The sequence below is a fragment of the Branchiostoma lanceolatum genome, chromosome 7, assembly GCF_035083965.1.
Source record: "Branchiostoma lanceolatum isolate klBraLanc5 chromosome 7, klBraLanc5.hap2, whole genome shotgun sequence".
NCBI lineage: Eukaryota > Metazoa > Chordata > Leptocardii > Amphioxiformes > Branchiostomatidae > Branchiostoma > Branchiostoma lanceolatum.
In genome coordinates this window covers 15350052-15377611 of record NC_089728.1, presented here as the reverse complement: position 1 = coordinate 15377611, position 27560 = coordinate 15350052, and the positions used below count along the sequence as shown (strand labels likewise).

The 27560-nt window shown below is 40.4% G+C and overlaps 1 protein-coding gene across 1 annotated transcript; it reads right to left on the bottom strand.

Annotated features, from left to right (window-relative positions):
- Window positions 1-792: 792 nt before the first annotated feature.
- Window positions 793-27555, bottom strand: LOC136437856 (cleavage and polyadenylation specificity factor subunit 1-like). Its single transcript, XM_066432391.1, has 43 exons — window positions 27437-27555; window positions 26175-26343; window positions 25707-25743; window positions 25427-25560; window positions 24752-24832; window positions 24251-24399; window positions 23326-23469; window positions 21746-21885; window positions 21136-21246; window positions 20753-20846; window positions 20436-20523; window positions 19786-19882; window positions 19648-19679; window positions 19485-19527; window positions 19212-19303; window positions 18667-18741; window positions 18249-18329; window positions 17426-17551; window positions 16852-16968; window positions 16120-16227; window positions 15918-15951; window positions 15286-15464; window positions 14501-14739; window positions 13770-13854; window positions 12989-13089; window positions 12502-12598; window positions 9756-9845; window positions 8692-8829; window positions 8084-8236; window positions 7558-7674; window positions 7099-7189; window positions 6656-6740; window positions 5898-6039; window positions 5561-5629; window positions 5112-5195; window positions 4563-4706; window positions 4087-4119; window positions 3705-3771; window positions 3386-3433; window positions 2899-3060; window positions 2390-2519; window positions 1674-1812; window positions 793-1172 (listed from the first exon to the last, which is right to left on the bottom strand). Exons 2-43 carry the CDS (start codon window positions 26316-26318, stop codon window positions 1125-1127), a joined length of 4368 nt encoding a protein of 1455 aa, XP_066288488.1. The 5' UTR covers window positions 26319-26343; window positions 27437-27555; the 3' UTR covers window positions 793-1124.
- Window positions 27556-27560: the final 5 nt, after the last annotated feature.

Genomic DNA, 27560 nt, shown 5'->3' with positions numbered 1-27560 from the left:
AAAAGGTGTGTACTAGTAGTGAAAAAAAAATACACGTTTGGTGTATCAGGGAATTCCCCGAGCTCTTTTTGACAAGTGCCAAAAGGCCAAAGACGAAGGCATGGAAAATGACACGGTCTCCATACTCCAGGAAATTCTAATTGCCCCTGGTATCGTTATAGGAGTTGAATCTTGGAACAAGAAAGGGGCACCTATATGTATGTAGAATAAAGAGCAGGAGAGTGGAAAATAAAGGAAAATTTGAGCTTGGCAACTTCAGATAATTTCTGGTGATATGAAATATATTAGAAAAGTGGGAATGTACAGTTCATAACTAGTGTAGCAGCTTGTACTGTATGATGTTCATGTTGCACTAGGGATATTATAGTGTGCGAGCAAAAACATACGAATAATTTATGCATGCTGATAATATTGAGACTGACAGTGAATAAGTACATTTGTATGCAAACTGTACAACATTGTTTATTGCTGACATACCTTTTTTGGGTTACAAAATATTGACTCTCTTTATCAACTACCAGCACTGACAACATTACTGTCTTGCTCCACATAGTCTACTGATGATAGTGTACCATCTACTACATAACAGTACTACACAAGTACCATGACTGACGATGGATAAGTTCTGAATCTGAGTCCCTCTAGCTTTGTGACCAATATTTCTTAAGTTTCCTATCATTTAAGTTTTATTTCAACACATCCAGTTACATCTCCCAATATGTACATAGTGTATAAGTATTAGTGTAGAAGGACTAATACAGTAAGGTTTATGACAGTTAAACAGTTTTCCTGACCACATTTGTTTACAAAGCTAGTGGTACATACATGTATAAGGTAACTTCTCAGATAAAGACGAATACATCAAGACTTCTGGACCACTTTTAACTTTCTCCATACTGCCTTACTCTGTAACCAATAGAGAATGGGGTGCCAAATGGCTACTTCAGAGTGCTAAAGGTTAAACCAGCAAACTTTACATTTTTACTTTTGGAAAAATGTCTATCTCCTGTATAGCCTACATTGTAACTCCAAGCAGATACACTTGTTTGGAGACTAGTACGATATAGTTGACTCCAACATCTCCTGTAGTACAGCCACAGATTTTTCATGCTCTCCATGTCGGATCAGAAGTGTGCTGACAGCCTGTCAATGTCCATCAGGTCCTCCGTGATCTAAACAGGAATGAATTTGAGTCGTTACATCTCGTTCAATAAGCCAGTTCTAGAATATAGCTTCTGTCTCACTATTGGGAGAGCTAGGATGAAACAATTGTCAGACTTGTTTTGTGACAAGGGCGCTACAGACGGACAGAACAGTTGCTTTCAGCACTGCTGGAGTGATTACTGATCTAGCGGTATGTACCTAAGGAATGAATAAAGGCTTTGACTTGGCTGGAAAGTCTTCATGAATATGTATTAAATGCTGGAAGATTAGGCTTGTGTTCAATTGTGCCTTGTTAGTATTCATGCATCTTCACCGTAACAGGTACCTACAGCACATGATAATGTACAATGTACAGTACGTACATGTATAGCTTAGACAGAGGGATAAGCAGGCAGAAGGCAAATGTATTTGCGGTGGTTTTGAGTTTGCGGTGAAGCGGGAACACTGCAACATAAAACCGCTGCAAAAATTTCTGCATGCAATTTACAGTACTGTCTCTGGAAACTCACCGTTTCAGGAGTAGTTCCAATCTTCCTGGCCAGCTCACTCCTCTCCACCACACTGAGGTGCAGGAACTTCCACAGCAGCTCCCCGTCCAGGATGTTCCGACATGCGTTGATCAATGATCTGTGGTTGTGCTTCAGCATTCTGTAGGAATCAGAACAACAGGAGCTTTCTACTGTGCATAGCCATGCTATAGTATCCATGTGCTTAAAGAAAAGGACTTTCTCTTTGAAATCACAATTGTAATATTAAAGGACCATTTTCTTTCTACATTGGAGTAGGAATGTGTAAAACAAAAAAATCATGACCATGGCATGTCCAGAAAACAAGATATCAAAACTGGAAGTTCCGCTGCAGTACCTTAGCAATCGGCTAAGGGGCCCAAAATCTAATCATTTTGAAGTCTCAAGAAGACCCATCCACATATCAACTATCAAGACAATCCATCCAGGCATTCTTGAGTTATAGTGTTGACAGATGGACAGCTGTAAAGACACACACAAACACTGACAAAAACATACAAATGTAACCTTCTTGGCGAAGGTAACGAGAGATGACTGCTACTGGTGCTACTATTACTGTAAAGTTACATCCTTCTTTAAGACTGTGGTACTCCCTCTTCCTGCTAGGTGGCCCTGTAGGGTATATGCAAGAGTTGGCAGGAACTATTCCATGATTGCAAGGTACATTTGGGCTTTCTTGAATTGAGTTTGATTCTGACCTGAAAGCCTTAGGGTTGAGGCCAGCGGGGAATGGCATGTGTGTCATGAGGATGTTCTGTAACATGAGCAGTCTCCTGTAGGTCTTCTCAGCCATGGGTAGGAGCGCCCCCAGGCCACCGTCTAGGGTCGCTGCAGTAAGGAATACATACGAATGAATGGTATATTTCAGTAATAAAATCACACACATGCCATTGCAGCTACAAAAGCACTGAATTAAGGCATGATCTTCTAAGCAAATAGTAGTTTACATCCTGAAGCACACTCATGCTACATCTTTAGAAAAGACGCTGAAGTCGCATAGTTCCCGTTTCGAATTTAATTCGAGCCCACAACACTAGTTTCTCCTTGTGTGTGGCTTTTTCAAAGATCAGAGCTCGAAAGGCATAATTTACATTAATCTTTTTTCAACATGCAAAATAAGTTAGCTCTGAGTTAGCCATAAAGGTTGAAATACTCAACACAAAGTGATGAACAAAAGAAAAGAATATAGAAGAAAGGTGCATCATACCAAACATGGTGACGTGTCGCTTAGCAACGGTGTCAGCATCCCTCCTCTTCTCTCCGCTGGGGTCCACTATCTTACAGCGGACGCGGAAGAACGTGTTGACGTGGCTGCCGACGTTGAAATCTGCCCTCCTGACCAATCGCTGGCCACCGTAACTTTCTCTGGCTGAGTATAGGTAAGGTACAATTGTATGTTTAGTTTCCTTGCTGTTTCAGTAGCAAGGTATATTTCTACACTTTAATATGCTCGAGGCACCTCAAACACAGGACCCCCATTTTACGTCCCTTCTAAAAGACTGGCTGTCCTGACCCAGGATTGAACCAGGTTCTCCCAGTTAGCAACTATTTGGAACCAGGAGCTCAACTGTGAGGCTGCTGACCTATTGGGACATCCCTTTATATTATAAGACATTAATGTAAAATTATAAACTACACTGTATTTACAATATTACTTTAGTTACAAAATCATTGATCACTCCTATCAATCTTACCTTCAGGCTGGTAACTGTATAGAAGGAAATTCTTCTGGGCATCGGAAACTGCAGAAATGAACAAAAGATTATGTTACAAACAAATGTACTTAATGTTGATGATGTTATTGGTAGTCTGGTTAAACAATTTCCTGTTATTGTCAAATACTTAAATCTTTTACTGGACTACAACATAGATACCAAAGTAATACTTATCAATGATTTATGGCTCTACATCTAGCAGCCTACATGACTTTAACAGATTATGCCTGAGCGGCCATTGGATCCAACAAAATCTATTGTCCCATTAGTGACACACGTGGCAGTTCACAACACTTACCAAGGAACCCAATCTGAGCATTGTCCACAAAAAACTCCACACAGTAGGTTTCCAGAGGCCTCATATCCTGTAATACAAGATAAAGAAAGATATATTATGCAACATCTAAAGGTCCTAAAGCAAAAAATTAGGTAGGTTCTAAATTCCTATAAATTGTCAAAGGTTTTACCCATCATGCAGGTGTACGGGTACATGTAAGAGAAACACTCTTTCTCATGCTCATTTTCCAGCATATTTTGAAACTTCAGTCTGTTACCTTTACAGCTATACAAGAAAAAGACCACCACACCACAGTGAAGAAACAGATTTTAAAAGATGTTGTTGACTTAGAACAATCTGCACAAATGTTCTGAAATTGAACAGATGAATACTTTGTACTCACCCTACTGACCAGTGACAGAGTCTTTGATTCAGCCTGTGAAGGAAGTACAGTAAGTATAAGCACAGTAAGGGAATAACTACTGATAACATGACCACTTCAAATTTCAAAGCAGAGATTCTAAAGGAGACCATTTTAAAAATAAAATTCTTAAAACATTTAGGATACTTTATCAAGCTATAGATGTTGACATTTCTTTTGATCAACATTTACATCTTTCATTAATCTACACATTTATTTCCTCCTTTGTTCCTTCCTTCATTTATCTAGGACTTGTGTATTTTATTATGCTTTTTATATTGTATTTATTGCTTTGTTTGTGATTTGTAGGGCCTAGGTTTATACAATACATGTTTTGCTATGTATTCTGTAATGTTTTATGAGTGGGTCATGACACCAGTAATAGCTGCTTGTTTCCTAGGTATATTGTATAATCACAATCCCAATAAAGTAATCAAATCAAATTAAATCCGCCTGGCCTGATATCTGAGGAGTGAGATGCTCTTGAAGACGTCTCCTAAGATAACGTAGTTCTTGATGGAGATGGCGGTGTGGATGTACACCTGGGTGTCGATGAAGGCCACTCCAATCAGGTCGTTGTTACGGAACTCCCACAGGAAGATCTGCACCAATCAACAACAAGGAGACAAAGTTAGAAACAATACACATGGTCAGATGATCAACAACCATCTTTCAATGGCTCTTGAAGCAGCCTTTGCTTCAATTATCTTTCCTTGCTACATTTGGAATTGACAGAAAAAAAAGGAACATTGGCCAAAATAGAAAAACACTGGCTCTGTGGGAAGTATCAAAAATCAGTTCTTGCTAAGCCAACCACTGCAATTGCCTAGTGGGTAGAGTATTTGCCTTCCATGCAGTAGGTCTTACCATACCATAGACATACTACTTTCTCTGCTTAGCACTCACTACTTCTGGGAAAGAGTGGGAAAGACTTACATGTAAGTTCTTGCAAAATGCCACATGTCAATTGAAAGAGCGTACTAGATATTTGTGTAAACCATTCTCACCTTCTGTCCAATGGCACTGAGTAGGTACCCATTACATCCACACAGGGCAGACACTGGTCCCTTCTGTTCCTTACCATACAGCTCCTGGGGAGGGAGGGGGGCAGCATTAATACATCATTACAGCAATACAGCACTTTCATCTTTAGGCATCACCCTTCTTAACCCAGCCAAATTCTACTTGCAAGGACATACCACTATTACCAGCTTCTTTGCTGTTGATATTCAGGTACTTTACAAATCCTAGACAAGTCCACTGACCTAGCTCTCTTTGACATTCACTGTAAGTACCAAAGTGATTGAAGCAGAACAGGGATAACAACAATTACTGACTGTTAACAAATAAAGAGAGAAAGATGAACTACTGTATCAGCTGTATAGTACACCATATGGGCATTTCTACTTTCATCGAGCTTGATAAGACTTTGCCCAGACGAGATATAAAAGCTGACCTTAATTTTGTTCTTGGTGAGAGGCTGCCCTGGCTCTGGAACAACTTCGATCACATCCAGGATCACAATCTGTCCAGCAACAAACAAACAAACAAAAATCAACACCAAACATAAAGCTAGATCCAGCACCACAAGGCTTTTCAAGTTGTATTGTTCATGTGAACAAAAGTTTTAACATGAATGTTCAGCAATGCATCAAAGTCATGACAATGCTTTTGGTAATGATTTTATAATCCAATCATTTGTAATGTGAATTTTTCTTTATCCTCCCTTTGGAAGTGCCCCCCTCCCCCCTACATACCCTGCCTTTAGTAGTGCCCCCCTCCCCCGTACTTACCCTGCCTTTAGTAGTGACCTCCTCTCCCTGTACAGACACAGTACCGGCCACGATGTAGCCCTTCATACCAGACACATACTGCTCAGACTTCAGGGGGATGTTCTTCATGGTGCTGATGTGCTCCCATTCCTCAAACTCATGTCTGGAAAAACAAAGTCAGGTTAATCCAAAGAACTGAAAAACTTTTCCAGTCTGTTCTTTAAATTGTGCACAAGCATTTAGAATGACATCTTCCGTATCTATATAGCCGGTACAACCGCCATTAGGCGTAACACACCAGCTTTGCAGGCACGCGGCGTGGCAGCAGCTGGTTATATTACACCGAACTGTCTGTTATACCTAGTCTTTGCATATCTGACTGCAACCGTTCTTTTAATCTTGGGTTTGAAAACAATTATCAAAAGAAGTGCTGCATTGTGTTACAGATACAAGTGTAACAGTGAGGTTCAAGGGCCACTTACTGACCAGTCTAACTGACCCGGACCTTTAGCCTTGTGGTAAGTGTGTTGGGTTTGTGAGTTGGCGGCCTGGGTTCGATTCCCGGAAGCCACGAGGCTGTACTACTTTCTTTGTGCATTTCAGTGGTTCGTAGATGTACAACTGTAAGTGCTTGCTATCAGAATATTAACCCTTTGCACACTGAAGTAGCCATTTAAGTACCAATTCTCTATTGACTATTGGTCATGGCTTTAGGCAGCAGGGAGAAGGTTAAAAATGCAGGTTATAACAATGGTTTGCTCTGACAGTGGTGTTGTTACCTTGTGTTAGGAATGATCTCCCAGCTGACTGGAGACATCAGCTGTATGTTGAACTTGTCCAACATGGGATAGATGTATCTGTCATCTGAAACATGGAAACACACATCTCTTTTAACTATGCACAGAAAATGCCATCAAACTCAGTTTTCTATCATACAGATGGCCTTCTCCAGATTCTGAACACTTATTTTGGATTTATACACACTGTCAAAGAAGACGCCAGGGGGCCCAAAATCTGTCCATTTTGATGTCTCATTAAGACCTACCAAGTACCAACATACCAAATATCAAGACAATCCACCCAGGCATTTTTGTGTTATCGTGTTCACACACACACACACACACAGACACACATACATGTACAAACACACACACACACACACATGCGTCCGAGAACATAACCTTCTTGGCAAAGGTTATGAAAGATTTTCAGACTTCTGTACCTTTCTCCACAGCATCATACTCCTTCTCGTCCCCTGCCATCCTCGGGATCCGGTTGCACATTTCAAAGGTGCTGGCAGCCACGGCATATACCTGTAGAAAGACAGTTGTCACTTTATTCTCTTGCGACTTGCCTTTGTGTTTTGAAAACGTACAATAATAATGATAATGATGAAGAAAAGGAATTGTGTACCTCAATTGAGAGGTGTTGAACGTATGTCTCAGTTTGCTATGTGTTTTTGTAATATTACGTATGCGTAAGGATTCCAGTATGTGTTTATGGATGTCTATTAAGTTGTACTTTAATCATGCACTCTGTATCTTTTGTTTGTTTTATGTTTTGACCCGTACCTCCTCTCTCATGACCTCAATGAAAAGCTCAATGAATTGACACAATGATTTGAGCTTCTCATGGATAAATAAAGGTTCAACCAACCAACCAAACAAACAAACAGACCCACCTTACACTCCATGTGGTAGGCCACAAAGTGAGGGGTGCATCTCAGCGGTACCTTCCTGACGGGCCAGGGGGCGTCATACGACAGGTGGGTGGGGAGGACTGAGATCCTTAACTCACCCTGGGGTGGAACAAATGTACACAGGTAAGTGGCTATATTCTATTCTTGTCGCAAAGTTTTAAAAAAGGGTTGAAAATCAAATTCAAAACTGCAACTACAACATGATTACTATAACAACTTTCCTCATGAAAGGTGGTGTTAAAATTTCAGTTAACAAATACTTTTGGGTTAAAGGAAAGTTAAGCTCTGTCTCAGTGTTACTTAGAAACTTACAAACTGTGTTAAATTTTACCCCTTTATTGGAGTCCAAACAGCCTTTAGACTGTAGACTTGAATCAAACTTTTCCTAACAAGATGTTTCAGATTATGCATTTGTAAAAACTTTCTGAAAGATTCTGACTTAAAACAGTGTTTGTATTACATAAACATATTCTTTAAAGTGTAACAATATGTATGTTATATATCTTACCCCTCTGTTGAAGTACAAGAATCCCTTGGGACAGTTGACGTTGTGGAATGGTGAGAAACATGTGACTGCTCCGTCAATACTCATGGGGTGAATACGCAGAGCACCGCGGGACGTCATGAACAGCCAATGGGGAGAGGAGCCACAGATAAACACCTGGGAAGCAATCATCAAAAGTTTTGTTAGAAAACTTTGTTTAAAAGAAGAAGGCCTAGAACACCTCAGTATTCCTACAAGCACAAAGGTACAAAAAACTCTGAATTTCAACAATTTTCTGTGCCAAAAGTCCACATGACACAGACTCACTTGTAGTTGTACTGCTAAATCTAACCCTCTCCACTTATGCTATGGTCACATTTGCACATTTGATTTTAACTACAAGTTTAAAAAATCCTGGGGCGCGGCCAAGCTCCAAAATAGCCCGGTAAATGCAGGGTTTCCCAAGGGTCATGTCAGGGTCACGCCCAAAAGTGCAAAAAAGACAGCTCATACACTAGCCCACCGGGCCCCTTTTTCCAGTTGTGACCATAGCATTATACTGTAACCTATGCAAATTTGAGCGCATCCAAGTAGATGAGCAAATAACAAGGAGAGGTAGACAAAGCCCTTACCCCAGAGTACCCCGAGATGTCCGTGAATGTCCGGAAGTGTTGCATCCTGCTGCCAGTCTGTCCGTCGGAATCCTCCTGGTCTCCTGTCTTCTTGGTCTTCCCACCTTTCCGCTCACGAAGGATCAGGTTGTGTTGGACCTGGCAGGTGATCATGAAGTACACAGTCAATTTAACCCAATCTGTGAATGTCATTCAGCACTAGGACAGTGTTGTCTGTGTGCATGTCATTCAGTATCTAGGGCAGTGCTATCATTGTGAATGATAACCAGTACCAAGGATAATGTTGTCGGTGTGAATATCATTCAGCGCGAAGGACAGTGTTGTCAGTGTGCATGTCATTCAGTACCAGGGACAGTGTTGCCAGTGTGAATGTTATTCGGCACCAGTGTTGTTCATTGTGAATGTCATTCAGTACCAGGGACAGTGTTGTCAGTGTGAATGTTATTCAGCACCAAGGACAGTGTTGCCAGTGTGAATGTCATTCAGCACTAGGGACAGTGTTGTCATTGTGAATGTCATTCAGTACCAAGGACAGTGTTGTCAGTGTGAATGTTATTCAGCACCAAGGACAGTGTTGTCAGTGTGAATGTCATTCAGCACTAGGGACAGTGTTGTCATTGTGAATGTTACTCAGTACCAAGGACAGTGTTGTCAGAGTGAATGTTATTCAGTACCAAGGACAGTGTTGTCAGTGTGAATGTCATTCAGCACCAGGGACAGTGTTGTCAGTGTGGATGTCATTCAGCACCAGGGGCAGTGTTGCCAATGTGAATGTCATTCAGCACCAAGGACAGTGTTGTAAATGTGAATGTCATTCAGCACCAGGGACAGTGTTGTCAGTGTGAATGTCATTCAGCACCAGGGACAGTGCTACACAGTCAATTCAACCCAACTTAACAACATGTTGAGTCTTAACCAACACACAACCTTGTACCTGATGTTTAACTTAATGCGGTTCTTTTATGACTTGCTAGGTGGAAAATAAAACCAATATTGGCATGGCTAGCACTTAAATCTTACACAGTACATTTGACTGATCCCATCTTAAGTCTTACCCTACCTACCTTCTTAAACCTGATCTTGAGCATGGTGTATGACGGAGACAGGTGGTAAGGAAAGGCCTCGTAGATCAGGAGGTCTTCATCTACTCTGGCCTGTAAACACAAAACACAAACAGAAGTTGAAAAGGACCAGTCTTCTTCAACAACTGTTGTGGCTTCTTAAGTCAAACGTGCTAGGGTCTAACTCTCCTCAAACATAGGACGTATCAATGACAACACCAGGGTATGGAACCGCGACATTGTGATGCAGAAATGGGGATGCTAAAGAGAGAGAAATGCTTTTTCATTTCATATTAAAAAAAGTCATTGCAGCACAAGTGGTGAATTGCAGTCTTTGTACAAATGTCCATCTTTTTCATGTTCTCAGGACTTAAAAGGCATTACACATTGAATAAAAGTGTTTCAATAAGATTATACATCTACAGGGCTCGATCTTAACTATGTCCCGATGTCCCGGGGCCACTAAAATTTAGGCCGGGACAACTGAAAAATCTATTTGGGACACTTTTGGGACAATAGGAAAATAATCAACTAATCAACATCAGAATGTCTGATCTCCCCGCGGTAGACCGGATCCGGACCGCAAGCGACCAAAACGTAATCTAAGACAACCACGTCATTTTCAAATGTGTGGCGACGTCAGTTTTTAATGGTAAGTTGCGGGAAATCACGGTAAATCGGCCTGTTTTGCAGCGATGAAATCCTAGATGGCGCCAGTGGTCATAGGTCATTGGGATAGTCTACTGCAATGTGGGTGTAACTATTGCGTGTGGTGTGATTTTACTCTACATTCAATAGTACAAAATTTAAACTTATTTCGTCAAAAACATTCTTTACATAAAGAAAATATATACATAAAGAAAGCTTGACTTGATAACATTTTCTTTTGAAGATAATACGTGGATGTTTTTTTTTTTTTTTAACTGCTCACCCATGTCTCTACTCTAGTGAAGTATCCTAACTAAATAAACAATGCGTTTCTACATGTACAGGCACGCTAGAGGCTATATTTCTGTATTTCTCTGCAAATTTCTGGCGTTTGGGCGGGTTTGGGAGTTTAAAACTCACACCAGGAGAAAAACTTAACCATACACGATCTTTTCATGGGTAACAATGCCATAATGATCCGGTAATTTTTCTGCGGCGTCGCCGATTTTGTGAAAGAAGGTTCCCGCTTGTGGCGACCATGTGCCCGGTAAGAATTTTCGCCAACACTCGCCAGTAAACTTATTTTCTGACCTACTCACGGTGTAAACAGATGTAGTTGGTGTTGTTTACATGAAAATTGTATTTTAAAACGTCAGTAGGGTGTCGGATACTCAACCCAAAACATCGATCCTTTGTTTTTAACGTTAGCGTTGTAGCGAAATGACCCATTGTTATGCGGTATCGACTCCATTCACAAGGTTTTACAGACAATGCCGATGGTAAAAGTGACGCCGCTCGCCACAAAAATAAGCAAATTTTCATGAATTTTTGCAAAATAATCCAGGAAAATAGGGAAGAAATATCGTAAATGTGGAATCCGAAAGCGGTATAATGGAGACGAGCTTTGCTGTTGAACGATTAAGTGCATCTTGTTTAGCATTCTTGTTAATAAATTATGACGTTGAAATCGGTGCCTCTGTCTTGACTAATGTCAATCTCTATTTGTAAGAAGACCACATGTCCAAGACGCCTGAATTCTATCGGTCCCCTGGGTGGTCTTCTTAGACACGTTTGACTGTACTAGACTAGTGTACTATCTATTGTTGTTCCACTGTGTACCAAAGACAGAGACAATCTGAAGAATATTTCATTCTTTTCTTCCCACCTGCCACTGATTAAGTACAAGTGGTCCCTGTAAATGTACTAGACTAGTGTCACTCAGTGACTCACTATGTACTGTTTATTTTCAGAAAAAGATTATGTTCTTAAAATGACTTTTTGAAGTTCCCAGTTCCCACTTGCCACTTGTTACATGATAAGGCACTGCAGCAAGTGGTCTACCTGTAAATGTGCAGTGGACGTTGCACTACTATCCATAAGATATAATGTAATAAATCTGTTGTTGTCTAATAAAAAAAAACAAGATAAGTTTGAATCTGAGTTGATTATTTCATTGGACAATAAGCTTACACAGCAATACTGTACTCTTACTGAGCTTTACAGTTGTTGTAATACATAATTTCTGAAAATAGGGTTGGGACAGTCCATCCTCACTTCGGGACAGTTGAAATTTATTTTTGGGAAAATGCTGGGACAGTAGGGAAAAAAGTTAATTTTGAGGCCTGAGTAGATCGTTAAGTCTATCTAAAACACTAATATATACAGACATTTAGCAGCAGTCGTTTAACAGACAAACGCAATATGGTAGTGTACTGTTTGCCATGCGCTGTGTACGACACTTAAACTGTGATAGATTGGTACTGTTTCTGAGTGTTCTGTTGTGGACATCCCCCCTTCGTGATGGTAGTCAAGCAAAGCGGGTATCTCACTGTGACCTAAGTTGGATTTGTGTTACCCTTCACTTCATAATGGGAATATCAAGCAAAATCTACAAGTATGACTAAAAAGACAACAAAAAACACAAAGCGTAAAAAGATTCTTTTTTATCAATGAAATTTGTTGAGTGCTCTGTCAAATCACTCAGTTGCAGTGAGGTCGCCAACGTGCCGCTACTCCAGTGAGATACCCGGTTTACCATTACATCATAGCACACTACTGTAAATGATGCAATGTTAGATTAGATACATGCTACTGTCCTTACCAGTAGATGAGGTCGCGATCCCTTGTGTCCCAGTCCCACCATGAGGATCTCCTTCACACTGGCCAGCTGGTCACCCTGCTTGTCAGACTGGCTGGTACTGGAAATTACACAATTGGATCTTTAATCCTCAGACTCAGAGTGTCATGGCCAATCAACTAACAAGCTAAATGTCAGGGCCTGGTCAAATGAGCCGTTAGAATGGCTGATCTAATCAGACATTATAGAAAACCTTAAACTAGTAAAAGTAATTTCTCTTCATGTTTTCTTTAAAAAAAAAATGGTTTTCTTGGGGGGGGGGACAAACAAATGATAAAAAGACCCATTGTTTCTGCTTGATAGGTAACTACAATGTTTGTCTTGTAAGCAAAATGTCTACATCATAGAGGCAAACATGCTACACTTGATTGCAAATATTAGCTTTTTTAGTTAATCTATGTTTAAAGAAACTGGTGCACCAGTGTTATACAATCCTTGGTTTGGCAGTTACCTTGCAGAGGATGTAGACTGGAAACTGTCCACTAGCAGCTTCATACCAGTAGGGAAATTCTTCACCAGGTACGCCAGGCTGAAGTCTGGTAGGTTGTAGATCTGGGAAAACACATGTATGTGTATCAGGATGGGGGAAACTTTACACTGAATCATGGTACATCCAGTAAAAAGCTCAGACATAAGAATTCCAAACATAATGCCTAACGTATCTAAACGTAACACAGGTACCGGTACAGAGGTTTAGGTACATGTTTGGATATGTGCGGCACAGTGCCTCTACATTGTACCTGATCAACTTGGCAAAGTAACTTCTGGTCTTCAATGATGACAAAAACATGAATAAACAGTTAAAAGAATGTTTCTTTAGACTTCGGGTAATTAACTTATGCAGAGAACCCATGCTTTCCAAAGGGTCTCAAATCAAAGATGGTGCTGATTTAAATGTCCAAACAATGTTTTCATCTTTTACCAATACTAGATTTTCATCTACAGTATGTGGTAGGAATAACATGTTTTTAGTAACAAAATAAGTCAAAAAGTTTTATACAGTATTCTAGTGTAAGTATATTTAGGACTGGTACAGTACTAGTACATTCATGTCCTGATTGTCTGGACCTGTACCTAAATAATTTTTGCGCTACCATTCAGGTTATGCAGCACAAATGATGCCATTGAAACTTACATTGCCATTGATACCAGAGTAACCACTGCTACTACTCTTTATGTGTCATGCACTCGATAAAAGGTTTATAATGATGATAACATGTTTCTGCATTTACCTCCAGTGAGCCGTTCTCCCTACAGATGACACACCAGTGGGTGGGTTCCACCTCCTTCACTACCGGCTCCTGTACACTGCTGGTGCTGTACAACAGAAGGAAAAATGGACAGGTTTGTCAGAAATAAAGATATGTAAAGTAGAGTGGACTGATTCCTCAAGCTAACCGACATCCATCGCACAGCAGTCATCCCTCAGAAAGACATCTGAACTTTTCTTCAGCCTGTCAATTGTCAATTCAGTCATTTGTCAGGACAGTAAGTACAAGCTGCATAAGACCAGACTGCTGAATCTTCTTCAGGATAAATTGCCTCCTCTGTAAAATCTTTGTCAGTCACTAGGAATTGAATATGAATAATGTCAAAGTCAACCATAGCCATAGCAAGAAATGTTATGCCAGATGTAAAGTTAACAAGCTCTGTAAGACCAGACTGATAGGATTGATCCACTTTCACCGAGATGGACCCCTACTCTTTCCAATAAGTGTGGTGGGTTCTTCAACCTGTTCAAGGTGTTGCTCTTAAACACTCAAACCTCCTCTGACTTTACTTCCCATCTGAGAGGACGTCCCTAACTACTAATTTCGCCCGAGTAGATTGAGGAAATAGGTGTGAAGTGCCTTTCCCAAAGACACAACATTGGGGTCTGCTGGGGATTAAATAAAACCCAGAACCTTTTGGAGTCTAAGTCAACAACCCTAACCACCTTGCTAATTTAAAGCTTCCATCCTACCTTGGTTTCACCTCCTCTTTGTTGATAATGGTAGGGCCAGTGGGTCTTTTAGCAGGCGTCTCCCCATACAGCAGTTCATCTTCATCATCCACGCCGGTTTCCATGGCAACAGCATCTTCTGCGGCGGGTTCTGCCGCGTCTTTCTCCACCTCAGGAGCAGGCGTCGATGTAGAGGGGGAGGAAACGGTGAAGAGGCCGCTGGTGTCGCGATACGCACACACGGTGATGGCCTGGGATTTCTGGGGAGAGAAGAAAGGAATCTTAAATGCCTGTCAGACAGCAAGAAAATTGATTAGTCGACAAGTCTGCCAGCTCTAAATTACATTTTTCGCAAGAATAAGCCTGGTGTTCTCTCTGTCATCGCACTATCTTAAGAGATTGGCTGATGTTCATAGGTCCCAGAGCCCCGTCAAATGTGATGGGGTAGATTAGGTCATGTTGATTTGATTTGATTATATGGATGACATCTGCGCGCACATCAATTTTCGTCCGTTTTCAAAAAAAAAAAAAAAAGTTTTCAACCATACTGTAAATCGTACAAATTCCAAAGTCAAAGAAGAAGATGTGAAAGAACAACATTGAAGAACCTACAAATTGTTCAGTATACCATACTCTGTGTGTTTAGTCCTTTGTTCATTCTTCCTAACCACGTAGATTTCATAATAAAGGTAACTTTTTTTTTCCAAACTTTTTTTTATTCTTTGCACGTTCGCATTAGTTTTGTTGTTCCCAGAGGATGTCATCCATATAATCAAATCATGTCCATATCAATGTGAACAACTTACTCCTGCCATGTCAATCTTCTTTGCGGACAGTCTGTGCCCGCTGCCATACGGGTCGTTCACCAGGGTGAGTAGGAGTATCTGTCCATCCTCGCTCATCACAAGGGCATAGGGGTCGGCCACAGAGGCAAGGACAAAGGCTGGGCCCTTAGAGTCAAAGGGCAGGTGTTGGAGCTGCTTCACTGTTAGGTGAAAAACATTCAAAAGTTACTGTAATTCACTTTATCTTCATGGTAGCAAAATTTCACCGTGTTAGGAAAATGCACATTTTCACTAAACTTTAACTTCATAGTGGCGGCAAGTGATTTACAGAACGGATGTGTGAAGGAATCATACATATTAACAGTTTTTTCATGGTGATGATAAGCTCATAGTACAGAGGTGGCTGTGAAAACAGTGACCATGCATAAATTTACAGTGAAGGGAACAAGAACAGTACTACTGAAAAATTGGTGTGGTTAAATTGAAATTGATTTCTGTATGTTGTACATTATGTCAGTGTTGATATTCAATAATACCAGTAAGTATACACTGTATAACTAGCATAAGAGGCAAACCCTTCAGCATGTTTCAAAGCAAGTCTTCTTATGCATGTAAGAGGAAAAGACTGTTTCTCTATCCGTAAAACATCTTACCTCCTTGTAGAAGTCGTATTCCATACGGTGAAACCTGAAAGACAAAATCTCATTTAGACTTGAAACTTGTAACACCTGGATGACAATATAATTTCAAAATAGATGAGACTCTAAATATAGCTTGTTATGTACTTTCTTGTATGATTGATGAAATATGCTTCAAAATATGGAAAAAAACAAAACCTTGTAACAATAAACTCACCTGGATAATGTACTTGTTGCTTCCTATGTTACCAGCATACACTGTGGGCCCCTGCGTGCTGAACCCACTGTGATCAAGTTCCATTATCTCCTTACCAGTCTGAAGAACCTACAGAGAGGAGTGGTAACAACAAAAGTTAACTGAATCCACTGTGATCAAGTTCCATTATCTCCTTACCAGTCTGAAGAATCTACAGAGAGGAGTGGTAACAACAAAAGTTAACTGAACCTACTGTGATCAAGTTCCATTATCTCCTTAACTGTCTGAAGAACATACAGCAAAAGTAAGCTTAACCCACTGTGATCAAGTTCCATAATTTCCTTACCAGTTTGATGAGGAAACTTCAGAAAATAGTAGAAACAGAGCCCGAGGAAAAGTCTGTACCTTGGTGCACACAGTTTCAGACTGGGTGTTTCAGATCCAAGTTTATCTCTCAGTCCTGTTTAACTCTTGTCCCCTTGCTTCATTTTAACTTTAAACTGTCTGAGAACCAAGGATGTAAATTTGCATTGCCTAATAATACTGAGCAATAGCCTACTGGGTAGGAATCCTGCGTTTCAATCTCTCTTGCTGTCTGGGGCTTATTATTTGGATCTTGAAAATCGGTCTATTGCATGGCCTAAGGCAAATTGAAATGGAGAGAGGCACTGCCCCATACACCAAAAGGTACATGAAGGATCTTAACTACTAGTAACAAGTAGTACTGAGAGGTCACAGGAGTGGAAGACTGACCATGGTGGAGTCCTCCCTACTGAGTATGAGGAAGCCGTGACTGTTGGTCAGGTCCACATCAGGAGGTCCCTCCTCTTTAGTTTCCTCCTTCTCACCCTCAGGCTTCTCTTCTGAACCCTGGGCACAAAACATGTAGTTTCATTAGGCTGGTAATGCAATGATTGACAAACAAAGTTCTTTGCAACAAAACCAGAGATATTCTTCAAACATTATTACAGTCTTTTGGTTGCCCCGTGGAAGGTACAGGTGCATCGGCAGGTGAACATCTCTTGGTTTTACATTTACATGTCTACCAGAAAGTTCTAATTTCAAAATCCCACATACATAGCCAATAGAATGTTCTCTATGAATTCAGCTTTGGTACCAATAACAAACTACGTGTATTATTTTGTGAAAACAACAGAAGTCATAGAATATTGAGTGATCTTAAACTGCCCCTTCCTCCTGTGGTTTAGACTAGTAGTGGTAATAGTAGAAGTAGTAATTATGGTAGTAGTTAATTGAGATACCCTTAAACTACATGTGGAACATGTCTACCACATCTTACTAGTGAACAGATTTTGAAGATTCTTACAGCAGTGTCTTTCTTCTCCTCCTCCTCCTCCTGTGGTTTAGACTCAGGTGGAATCCCGATGACCGTCCACATGTCCAAACAACCTGGCAGGTCAAAGGTCGTCACCACCTGGGGCCGGATACTTCTCTGTATAACCGAAGAAGACACTATTGGTCCTACTTACATAATTACTGGGATCTATTGAAGCTCGAAAATCTACATTTAATGCACCTGTTAGCTTACACAGAAATGTTGGTCTTAGTCTGCTTACATCTTGGTAAAGACTATCCTTGCAAAGGTATTCAGTAGTGCTGCATACCTAAACGTAACATCAGGTACAGGTACCGGTACAAAGGTTCAGGTACAGGTCCGGACTTGTACCTGTACCTGAACAATTTAAAAAATTGACATGTGTTCTTCTGAACGTCTTCAATAATGTCAGTATCTTTATTGAAAGAATATAACTAGGTTTCCTACAGCCAAACTCCCTTGGCCTTGCTATCAAAACTCCCGGCCAGCCTGAATGACCAGTCACAAAATAAGCACATACTTGATGTAAATTTATATCGGTACAGTACCGGTACTTCATGATCCGGTATTTTGGACCTGTACCTAATCAGTTTTTACGGTACACAGTACCAGTACACAGCACTAGTATTCAGCTCAAGCCATTTTACTCCGGGTGTAAGATTCATCAGTTATGCAGCAGAGACAGTACTAAAATATCTTTTCATCTTCTGATTTTTCGGGATCTGGACACCATATCTAAAATGTCACATAACATCAGAACAAAAATGTCATCATTAGACAAATGTTTCGTTGAAATTTCGAGAGGTTGAAGTACCTGTAAAACTGCCAAAGCTCCATTCTTGCCATAGCCACAAGTGGTCACCAGCTCTACGTCTGGGTCTGGGTTATCTGCAAACTGGGGAAAGAGAAAATACAAGACTTCAAACACAAACTTTACAAAAGGAAAAAACAAACTTCATGAACATGAGAAATGATTCAGCAAATACTATGCACAGCCTGTATAGGAAATGTACATTTTGTAAGAGCATAATGATGCTTTAATGTACACCTCAGAAATTTTGCAAGTGCATACTACTGGTAGGTATTCCATGGTTTCATGCTTATGGACCAGCACTACTTGGAGACCGAACCAAGAGGTATGATGGCAAAACCCTCTGGCTGCTTGCGTACCTTTGGCTGTATGTCAGTCAAACCAACAAAATTAATTCTACAATCGTGATGTGCTCATTTACCTCTTCTGACAGGAATGCAGGCTCCCCCATAGTGACCCTCCCACAGGGTCCTATATTCATGATGCTGTCACAAACCTGCAAAAAATAAGTTAAGAGACATTAGCTCACTCTACACAAAAGAAAACAAGAAAGAAAATTTACATGTAAAACTTACAGTAGAGGACTTTACATGTATAACACAAATACAAAACAAAGGAGCTATCTACCACTCAAAAATCATGACCATAGCAAGTCTAGAACACAAGATATCCAAACCGGAAGTTCTGCTGCAGTATTGTAACAAACTGCTAGGTGGCCCAAAATCTTGAGGTCTTATTAAGATCTGCCCACATACCAAATATCAGGACAATCCATCCAGGCATTCTGGAGTTATCGTGTTCAAACACAGAAAGACAGACACACCTGGAAACATAGCCTTCTTGGCAAAGGTAAAAAAACTATTTCATACCCTTCTCCTACACTGTAACCAATACAACCTTGTGCAAAAGGGCTAACTCAGGTGAGAGACCTGTAACACAATTATATTTCTATCTGTGTTTTCTCACCTCGAAGACATAAGATGAGATGTGTGTTCCTGTCTGCTTCTCACTGCCATACACCTCTATCTCATCCACATCCATGGTGGACACATCTGAGGCTGAAACATGTCACAAATTATACTCATTAAAACAGACAAGCGTCAAGTTCACAAAGGATGAGTTTTTACTGTATATAAGCTGATTTAGGACACAATAATGATATAAAACTGCTGTACTTGCAACGTTTAGTTTCATATGAAATTATATTTTTCACTGTAGATATTGACTAAAAAAACTTACGCATCCAGTCAGAATCTGGCTTCTTTTTCTTAGCTGGAGGTTCCTGGTAAGTGCAAAAATACAGGGATCAAACAAACAAACAAACAATTAAAATAGTGCATAACATACAAAAAGTCAAAAGTCCTGAAAGGTCAAGCTGAGAGTGCAATAAAAACCTACTTACTTCACCAACTTTTTCGGCTGTATCAAGTATGGCTGCAAAATAAAAATACATGTTAACATTGTACATTAACTGGAAAACTTGCAATGATACCAACACCAATTTGATTGGTCATGGTTAATTGATTGATTGAGAACTGACCTGTATCCCCCTCCAGTGCCTTTTCTGTGTACTTGAGCAGTAGTGAGTTGCCCAGTCTGGAGCCCAGGAAGAGATACCCTGGGCTGAGCATACACATCTGTGAACAGAGAACACACAGTTACAATCTACCAGAACAGTATGGGCTGTCCAACACAATGTTAGTTTAAACATACTTCTGTCACAAAACCCTTCCTAGGAAAAGGCTTTGTAACAAGATAACCATGTTGTGATTTGGCCATGTTACAAAGTATTTAATTATTCCTTTGCAATAAAAACTTGCAATCTTCAAACTAATTTTTTGTGTGCAAAGATACATGATGTAGTCTTGAAATGATTTCAGTGAAAAACAGAACAATGTAATTTTCTTTTTCAATACTGTAAATGCATTTAGGTTTGCGGTGGTTTCATGCTTACAGTTTTTGTGAAGATATGCTAGTACAGACTGTAGGTGGTTTCTAACTGGCTGTTCCTAAAAGCGCCAGTGTTTCCATTGCCGTAGCAGTATGTGACTAGCGCAAAACCACCGCTAATTATTCCATTTTGTCCCTATCGCGAAATTAAATCACTGTGAATTTAAATATATTTACAGTACTATGTCAGTGTGAAGTTCTTCAAAAGGGGTCTGAAATTGAAAAGAAAGTTTCTCCTACACAGCATGTGAGGACGCTGGCTGCAGCCTTGTCAAAGTGAAAACCTCTCACACTCCTCATCCCATCTATGAGCAGGGTCAGGACATACCTGGGGTGGAAATAGGAGGGAGGTAGGGTGTCAGTCACAATGAAAGCTCATCCGTGTTGGTCTATAACTTTATAGTAAAATTGATATTAATCTTATTACAGAAAGATATTCAGGTTATTTTGCAGAACCTATAGCCTTCATCCCTACAATTAAAAAAATTACCTTGGACAATGTGACTATATTTGAGCCCTATATATCTATGGACAACAAAAATAAAATGACATCTTACAGTTCCCCTCCTTTGAGGGAAATGACCAGTCTGTCATAGGAGATGAGGGAAGCCTGTGCACAGTCTAAGGCGATCCTCACGCCTTCTTGTATTCCTGGAGCAAAAGAAACAGTGCAATAAGTTTCTTGGACATAGCAACATGTGTGTGGACTACCTGAAATCTTTTAGCAATAGTGTGACAAATTAAAGCATACAGCTATAGGTTCCCTTTTTACAATATAAATTGCAAATGTCCCATTTCTCCCATGTTTTTGTAGTCATCATTAACAGCCATGTACACACATTCTATGCACCTGAACTTATGTTTTGGCGATGGCTCAGGGGCTAGCCTAATTAAACTTATTTGCAGTCAGATACATGTATTCATTTGAAGAGAGACTTACTGAGTGGAAAGGATGTGCTCTGGTCGGATATGCTGTTGAGGGAGACTCCGTATGGGGGGACACTTTGGTTCAGGTACAGGAGGGAGTTCACTGCAAAAATCAACACTCCACCTGTGTGGAAGCAAAACACATGTGTCAATCAACATACAATACAGCAGTCTTTTTAAACATCTGCCTTGATTACTGAGACTTCCTATCTAAAAATACCTGCAGAAGAAAAGAGTGACTGCAATTGAATATTGCAGGCTAATACCTTGCATTAAAATACAATCTTATCAGGGTAAGAATATTCTACTACTGACCAACAATACTCCCATACTATTCCTGAACAAGTGATTTCATGCAGTGGACTTTGCCAACTATACAGTGCCTTCTAGCAACTTTGCATAGAACTGCAACATCTAAGACCTTTGCATGAGTGTAAAAACAGATGATAGACATGTTATGTATTAGGTTTACAGTGTACACACAAACATACATGTATTGGTTTTCCTCCTAACAACAGTGCCTCCTAGAAACTTTTCATAGAACTGCAACAACTAAGACCTTTGTATGAGTGTAGGAATAGTTGGTAGACACGCGTTATCAATCTAACGGTGCACAAACGTACCTATTGGTTTTGGCACTGCAACTGCCTGCTTGCAGTCGAAGGGCAGATTACCGACAGACCAGATGATGGGGTGGACCTTCTGGGCGATGTTCAGAGATACAGCAACTATACAGCAGGTGTCCTGACGTACCGCCACTCTCCTAGAAAACAGGACACAGTCAGGTAAAAGTTAATAATCCACCTGGTGACCACATTTAAGGTAGCAGTAAAGCCCCATTGTTCACAAAACATAATACACAGGCATGACCTGCCACATTGCATTATTGACTGTTCAGGGTGCGAAATACTTTTTTGAGCCAGGTTGCCCATGTTGCAACCTAGTGCAAAAGCTAGGTTGCACATCCAAATTTCAGGTTGCTCCAACACCATTCACCGATTTCTTCAAATTAAGCTTGTACGTAGCGTCTTATAATATTACTAATATTCAAAAATACAAATTAGATTATCATTGTATTGTGTTCCCATTGACCTACCCCAAACAAAATTGGCCACACCAGCAAAAATCTAGGCACACCACTATAAAAAAGGCGGGAGCACAAGAAATCATTTAGACCATACCAAGTATCTCCTATTAATCAATGCTAACACCCTGGAATATAATTTCAAAAATATTCATGCAAAACTATAGTCCATAGTAAGTAAAAAAGCTCAGTAGTAAACACAAAAGCAGTTAAAAAGATTGAAGAAATAATTCAGTTATAATGATAGTAGGATTTCTAATGTAACAACAACCATAACGGAAATTACTTAAGTTTGCCCCTACGGATAAACTATGACAAAAAAAAACCTCCTTGCTATGACTTCCATGGTGTTGGAATCATTATCAACCTATCATGAACCTGCAGTGTGACTAATGGTCGATAGAGGGCGGTAGTGTCACCCTCTCATTTACATGCAACCTCATTTGCATGTTCCATATATGGATGGCGGCCATCTTGCTTTGCCGAGGCCATGCGAGGGGAGCTATTTTCGTCTTTTTCAACTCAAATCTATCGATCTATGGAGGGTTTTGGATGGTTTAAAACGAAAAGGTGTTGACTTCTTTGTTTCAATTGAAGATTTACCGAATTTTATGAGAGTGACACTGTGTTTTTGTGAGCTTCCAGGGCTCCGATTGAGATCTTTGGCTCAAAATACAAACTTGCGCGCTGCGCTACCTGGCTTTTGATTTAACTTGCGCCAACCAAAATATTGTTGCGCTGCGCAACGCGCAACCAGGTATTTCGCACCCTGCTGTTCATTTGTTTGTTCCCTTAAACTCTCACAGTGCCTAGTAGCATACAGGGCAGCAAGTTCTTTGCTGTTTCAGTAGCAGGGTATATTTTTACAGGGAGTGGTTGCTAGCCCTTACCATTTAACATGCTTGAGACACCTCCTCAAACACAGGACTGCAATTTTACATCCCTTCCAAAAGACGGGTGCAGTCCCAACCAAAATGTCCTGCCTCAGGATTGAACTCAGGTCTCCCAATTAGCAATTAATTGCAACCAGGAGCTCAACTGTGAGGCTGCTACCAGTTGAGCCAAAGGGACAATAGAAAAATCAACTAAATACCTAATCTAGACTTCTGTGTCCCTTACCCAGGCCATGTCTGTAGAGGTTCATACAGGATGAGGAGGGTGGGGTCGAAGTACCCGTGGAGGAACTGCAGGTCCACCACGTTGATCAGCCTCTCGTCCAGGTCCTGCAGCTTGATCATGTAGGTGGGCAGGATGGCCGACTTACTGTGGGGAAAAACATGTCAGGAGATTGTGAATGATTTCATCAGGTTGGTGAATGACTGAATAGCATAGTTCTTTATATACAACGACATATCTAAATAGATCTGACATTTTGATGACTATCTGTCATCTTTATTTTTCATGAAAGAACTGCCCTGATGAATATGACAGACGGTCATCTAAATGCCGGCTCTTGTGAAAAATGTAGTTGTGAAAAAAAACTTTGCTTAGTATTCATGTAAGGAGACTGAGAAGTGTTGAAGTGACCAGAGATATATAAAGTCCTTGTAGAACCAAGAAAAAACACTGGAAACACATTGAAATTATGGATGTGTAGCACATTTGATATCATTGATAATATAGTATTTTGATAATGAATGGTTTAAAATGTTAATAATGAATAGTATAAAATGTGTTCCAGATCTATGGAGAAGGGATACATACTTTTACGTATTTGAGTTTTCTCATTTTACATTTCAACCCAGCAGATTTGTCTGTAACTTGCCACAAATCCATACTACTGTAAATGGATTTAAGTTTGCGTGGTTTTCATTTCGTAGTAGGGAGAAGATGGGGTGTTCGCGGTGGTTTTAAGTTCGCATTTGAAAGAATAGTAGCGCAATAGTCATAGGGGGCCAAAATGTTTGCGGTGGTTTTAAGTTCGCGCTGAAAGCTCACCGCGAAAACTGCGAACATAAACTCACCGCGAACATTTCTGCATTTACAGTACTTTATTCGAGAAAATATGGTAATAAAAAAAGATCCACCAGACCCTATATCTTACCTTCCCGCTGACATCTCAGACTCGTCCACTGCCCCCTCCTTCCTGAAGGGTAGCACCACCAGTTGCTTACCATAGATCAGCATGACTGCACAGCGGCCTTCTGGGTCCACACGCACCATGGGAGCGTGGTAATTACTCACATACCCATCCTGTCATGCAGACATTGTTTCAGTTACATGTAAATGGAGGGCAACAACAGAATAAATCAATGTGCTATATCTGAAGTCTAGGCAAGTTAATATCTGAAGTCATATTGTGCCATTGTGTATGGTTAACATATTCCAAAATGCTGTGTGTTGACATTTTGTCATTTTTATCATGTACGACAATTTAACCTTTAGCACACTGAAGTAGCCATTTGACACCCCATTCTCTATTGGTTACAGTTACAGAGTAAGGTAGCAGGGAGAAGGTTAAAATTAAAAAGCATCAAAACAACAACCACTCATTAAAGGGCCTTATAGATGTCTTCCATTACATAAATGGAGCTAGACAACATACCTTTACTTCTTCTTCTTCAAAGTAGTGCATGGAGGCTGTCTTCAGATCATGGGTTCCAGGGTCATACTCAACTATGGACAGCTGGAAAACATCAAGTTTATCATTAACTTTTCTTTGTTTTTATCATTAACTTTTCTTTGATGGTTGCCTCTAGATTGAAACAAACTGTCTGATGAAAACATGATTATCATACACATACAGTTACATGATTACATGATTATCATTGCAAACTTAGATTCTGTAGTGTGCAGGTATAAAAACATAGTCAAAGGAAAACATAATAGGCCATTTATCTTAAACTTTTCACAGTTGATTATGTACCCTTTGTGCTACCCATTGTCAACTGGAATGAAAGCAAGATCATGAAATCAGTGAGCATGTGACAAAAAGAACAGAGTGAAGAGATGTTTAAGTCCTAGTATCTCATTGGACTGCGGCATATTGCCGACCTTGCTGCAACCTAAATTGGATTTGTATTACCCTTGACTTTAAAATGGGAACATTATGCAAAACGTATCATTATGAATAAAAGGACAACAAAACACACTAAGCGTCAAAAAGATTTGTTTTTCGTCATTGAAATTTGTGGTGCAACCTGTCAAATTGCTTGTATTCAGCGAGGTCGCCAACGTGCCACAATCCAGTGAGATACATGCTTTACATGTTACATTGTACCTTGGCATCCATGAAGCTGAGCAGCAGTGCATCCCTCTCTGACCCAGCCAGCTGGATAGACTGAAGCGACATGATGTTCCCGTACAGAGAGAACGACGCCACCAACTCCATCTTCTGTTTCCGACTCTTCTGGTCTACAACATAGAATTAGAATTCTTTTATCAGCACAAGTTATTTGTTTCATAATAAAAATACATGTACATGTACAAACTGAACAATGGAAATGTTTGTATGAGAAGCAAAACACTGAATTATTTAAAATACAACATATGATCCTTACCTGGCTTGGTTTTGTCGTCAGTTCCTACTGCAGGATTCTGAAAAAGGAAGAAAAGTCAGCTTAAAGTTCATGTTTAAGTCCTAAGGAAACAATAATAGCAAAATCAAGTAGCTTTTTGTAATTTTTTTCTCCATTGCTTTATGCTGTGTTATCTTCATTTTCATCAACAATAACCCCATTAGGGGCAAAATAGGGGGGAGTGGAGTCCCCGGGCTAGGGTAGGCAGGCCTCCAGCCTGGCCCGGAAAGATTCCACTGTGGGAGCCGTCACAACCGAGCCAAGCAGGACATAATGTCCAGCAAGGGATTTTTTGTAACATAGAAAAAGTTCAAGTAAATTGTACTTTTTCTTGTATTGGATCAGCAGTAAAACTTTAAACGAGAAGTGATGTGTGTAAGCAGGGCTTTTTCTGAAGAGGGTTACAGGGGCGCTGCACCCCCATGCTCTAAAAAACCCCATGGTAAGTACCTCCATGTCCCCCTTCAGCCTGTAGACGTGGAGCTGTGTCGTCCCCGCCACCACCAGACTCTTCTCCTGCGTGGAGATGAAGTTACACCACACGGAGTGTTCCACCGTGGTGGGGGTGTGGGTCTGTTTGTACACACCGTACATGTCTGGGATATCAGATGGGTATGTGCTGTGGGGGCAAGAAATACATTTTTGTTTATGTTTGTTTGTTTGTATTGCATACACCAGAAAGTGCCTTAAGGCATAACACACCTGGTTTTAAATTGTACTGAAGAGTACTTGTGTAACTACAAGCTGCATATACGGATAGATTTATTTGATCCACTCTAACCGAGAAGAACCCCTATGCTTTTCAATAGATGTGGTGGGTTCTCTTACGTGCTCGAGGTGTGGGTCCTCCATTAAAATCCTCTCTGAGGGACATCCCTAACCGAAGCTAGGTACTCATTTTCATCTGAGTAGAAAGTACACACACGGATATCGTCACTCTAGCCGGGATGAGAGAAGACCTTTCCGAGACAATCAACAAGCAGATGTGCTTAGCTCTCTCCCGGTACATAGAGAGCACGCACAGACTCGATGTGCTCTCCTAGAAACACTTCCAGCACCATGCAAGCACAAGCCACCAAGAGTTTAACACCTAGAGAGACATTAGCCTCGTAACTGAAGCGTAATTCAGCACCAAGAGACCACGTCTAGCGATATAATAGACGTTAAGCAAGGACAACAACAACAACAACAATCTGAGTGATGTGAGGAAATTTGTAACATTAGGGCACAATGTCAAAGGGACAAGTCTGGGAACCTGGATTCGAAATCAGAACCTCTGGGTTCTGGTTCTGCCATTGCGCCACCGTGACGCGACATGTGGTTTAGTTTCACCAACTCTATATAATAAAAAATGTAACCTCCTTGATTAAAATCATCCAAACTCCCTGGTTTCATAGTCTGAGCCCAAAATTACATGCCACTTAGTTGTACCTTTTCGGAGAAAGAGCGCTTTATCTTCCTATATTACTATTTGTCAAACCTGGCGATATCCTTGCTTATTCAGGTTTTTGTGCGCTGTGGAAACTAGGATATGTTGAACGAAACACAACAAACATCACCGAGAAACCGCCATAAAAAATCATGCCCCCCTCCCCCTTCATATTTTCTCAAGAAATAGCGTTACGTTCTCACAATTCACGCACATACAAGCCATCATATCTCATTCTTCACAGTTTCTGCTACCAGTCAAACAAATCTAGACCAACACTTACCTCAGAAACAAGAGAAAATCACGATATTTTGGAGTTTCTTTCTTTCTTTTCTACTCGACGGACGCCATGCTGACTGATGCACCATGGGAAGCAAAAGTTCAAGGGTCACATAGAAAAGTTCAGA

What these genes read in the sequence shown, in the direction of transcription:
- LOC136437856 (XM_066432391.1), bottom strand. Translation starts at nt 26,318, where the DNA reads ATGTACGGTGTGTACAAACAGACCCACACCCCCACCACGGTGGAACAC. An exon ending in GGCTGAAGGGGGACATGGAG is followed by an intron (nt 25,744 to 26,174) that starts GTACTTACCATG and finishes TTCCTTTTTCAG; the next exon opens with AATCCTGCAGTAGGAACTGA. An exon ending in ATACAGTTACCAGCCTGAAG is followed by an intron (nt 3,061 to 3,385) that starts GTAAGATTGATA and finishes ACCTATACTCAG; the next exon opens with CCAGAGAAAGTTACGGTGGC.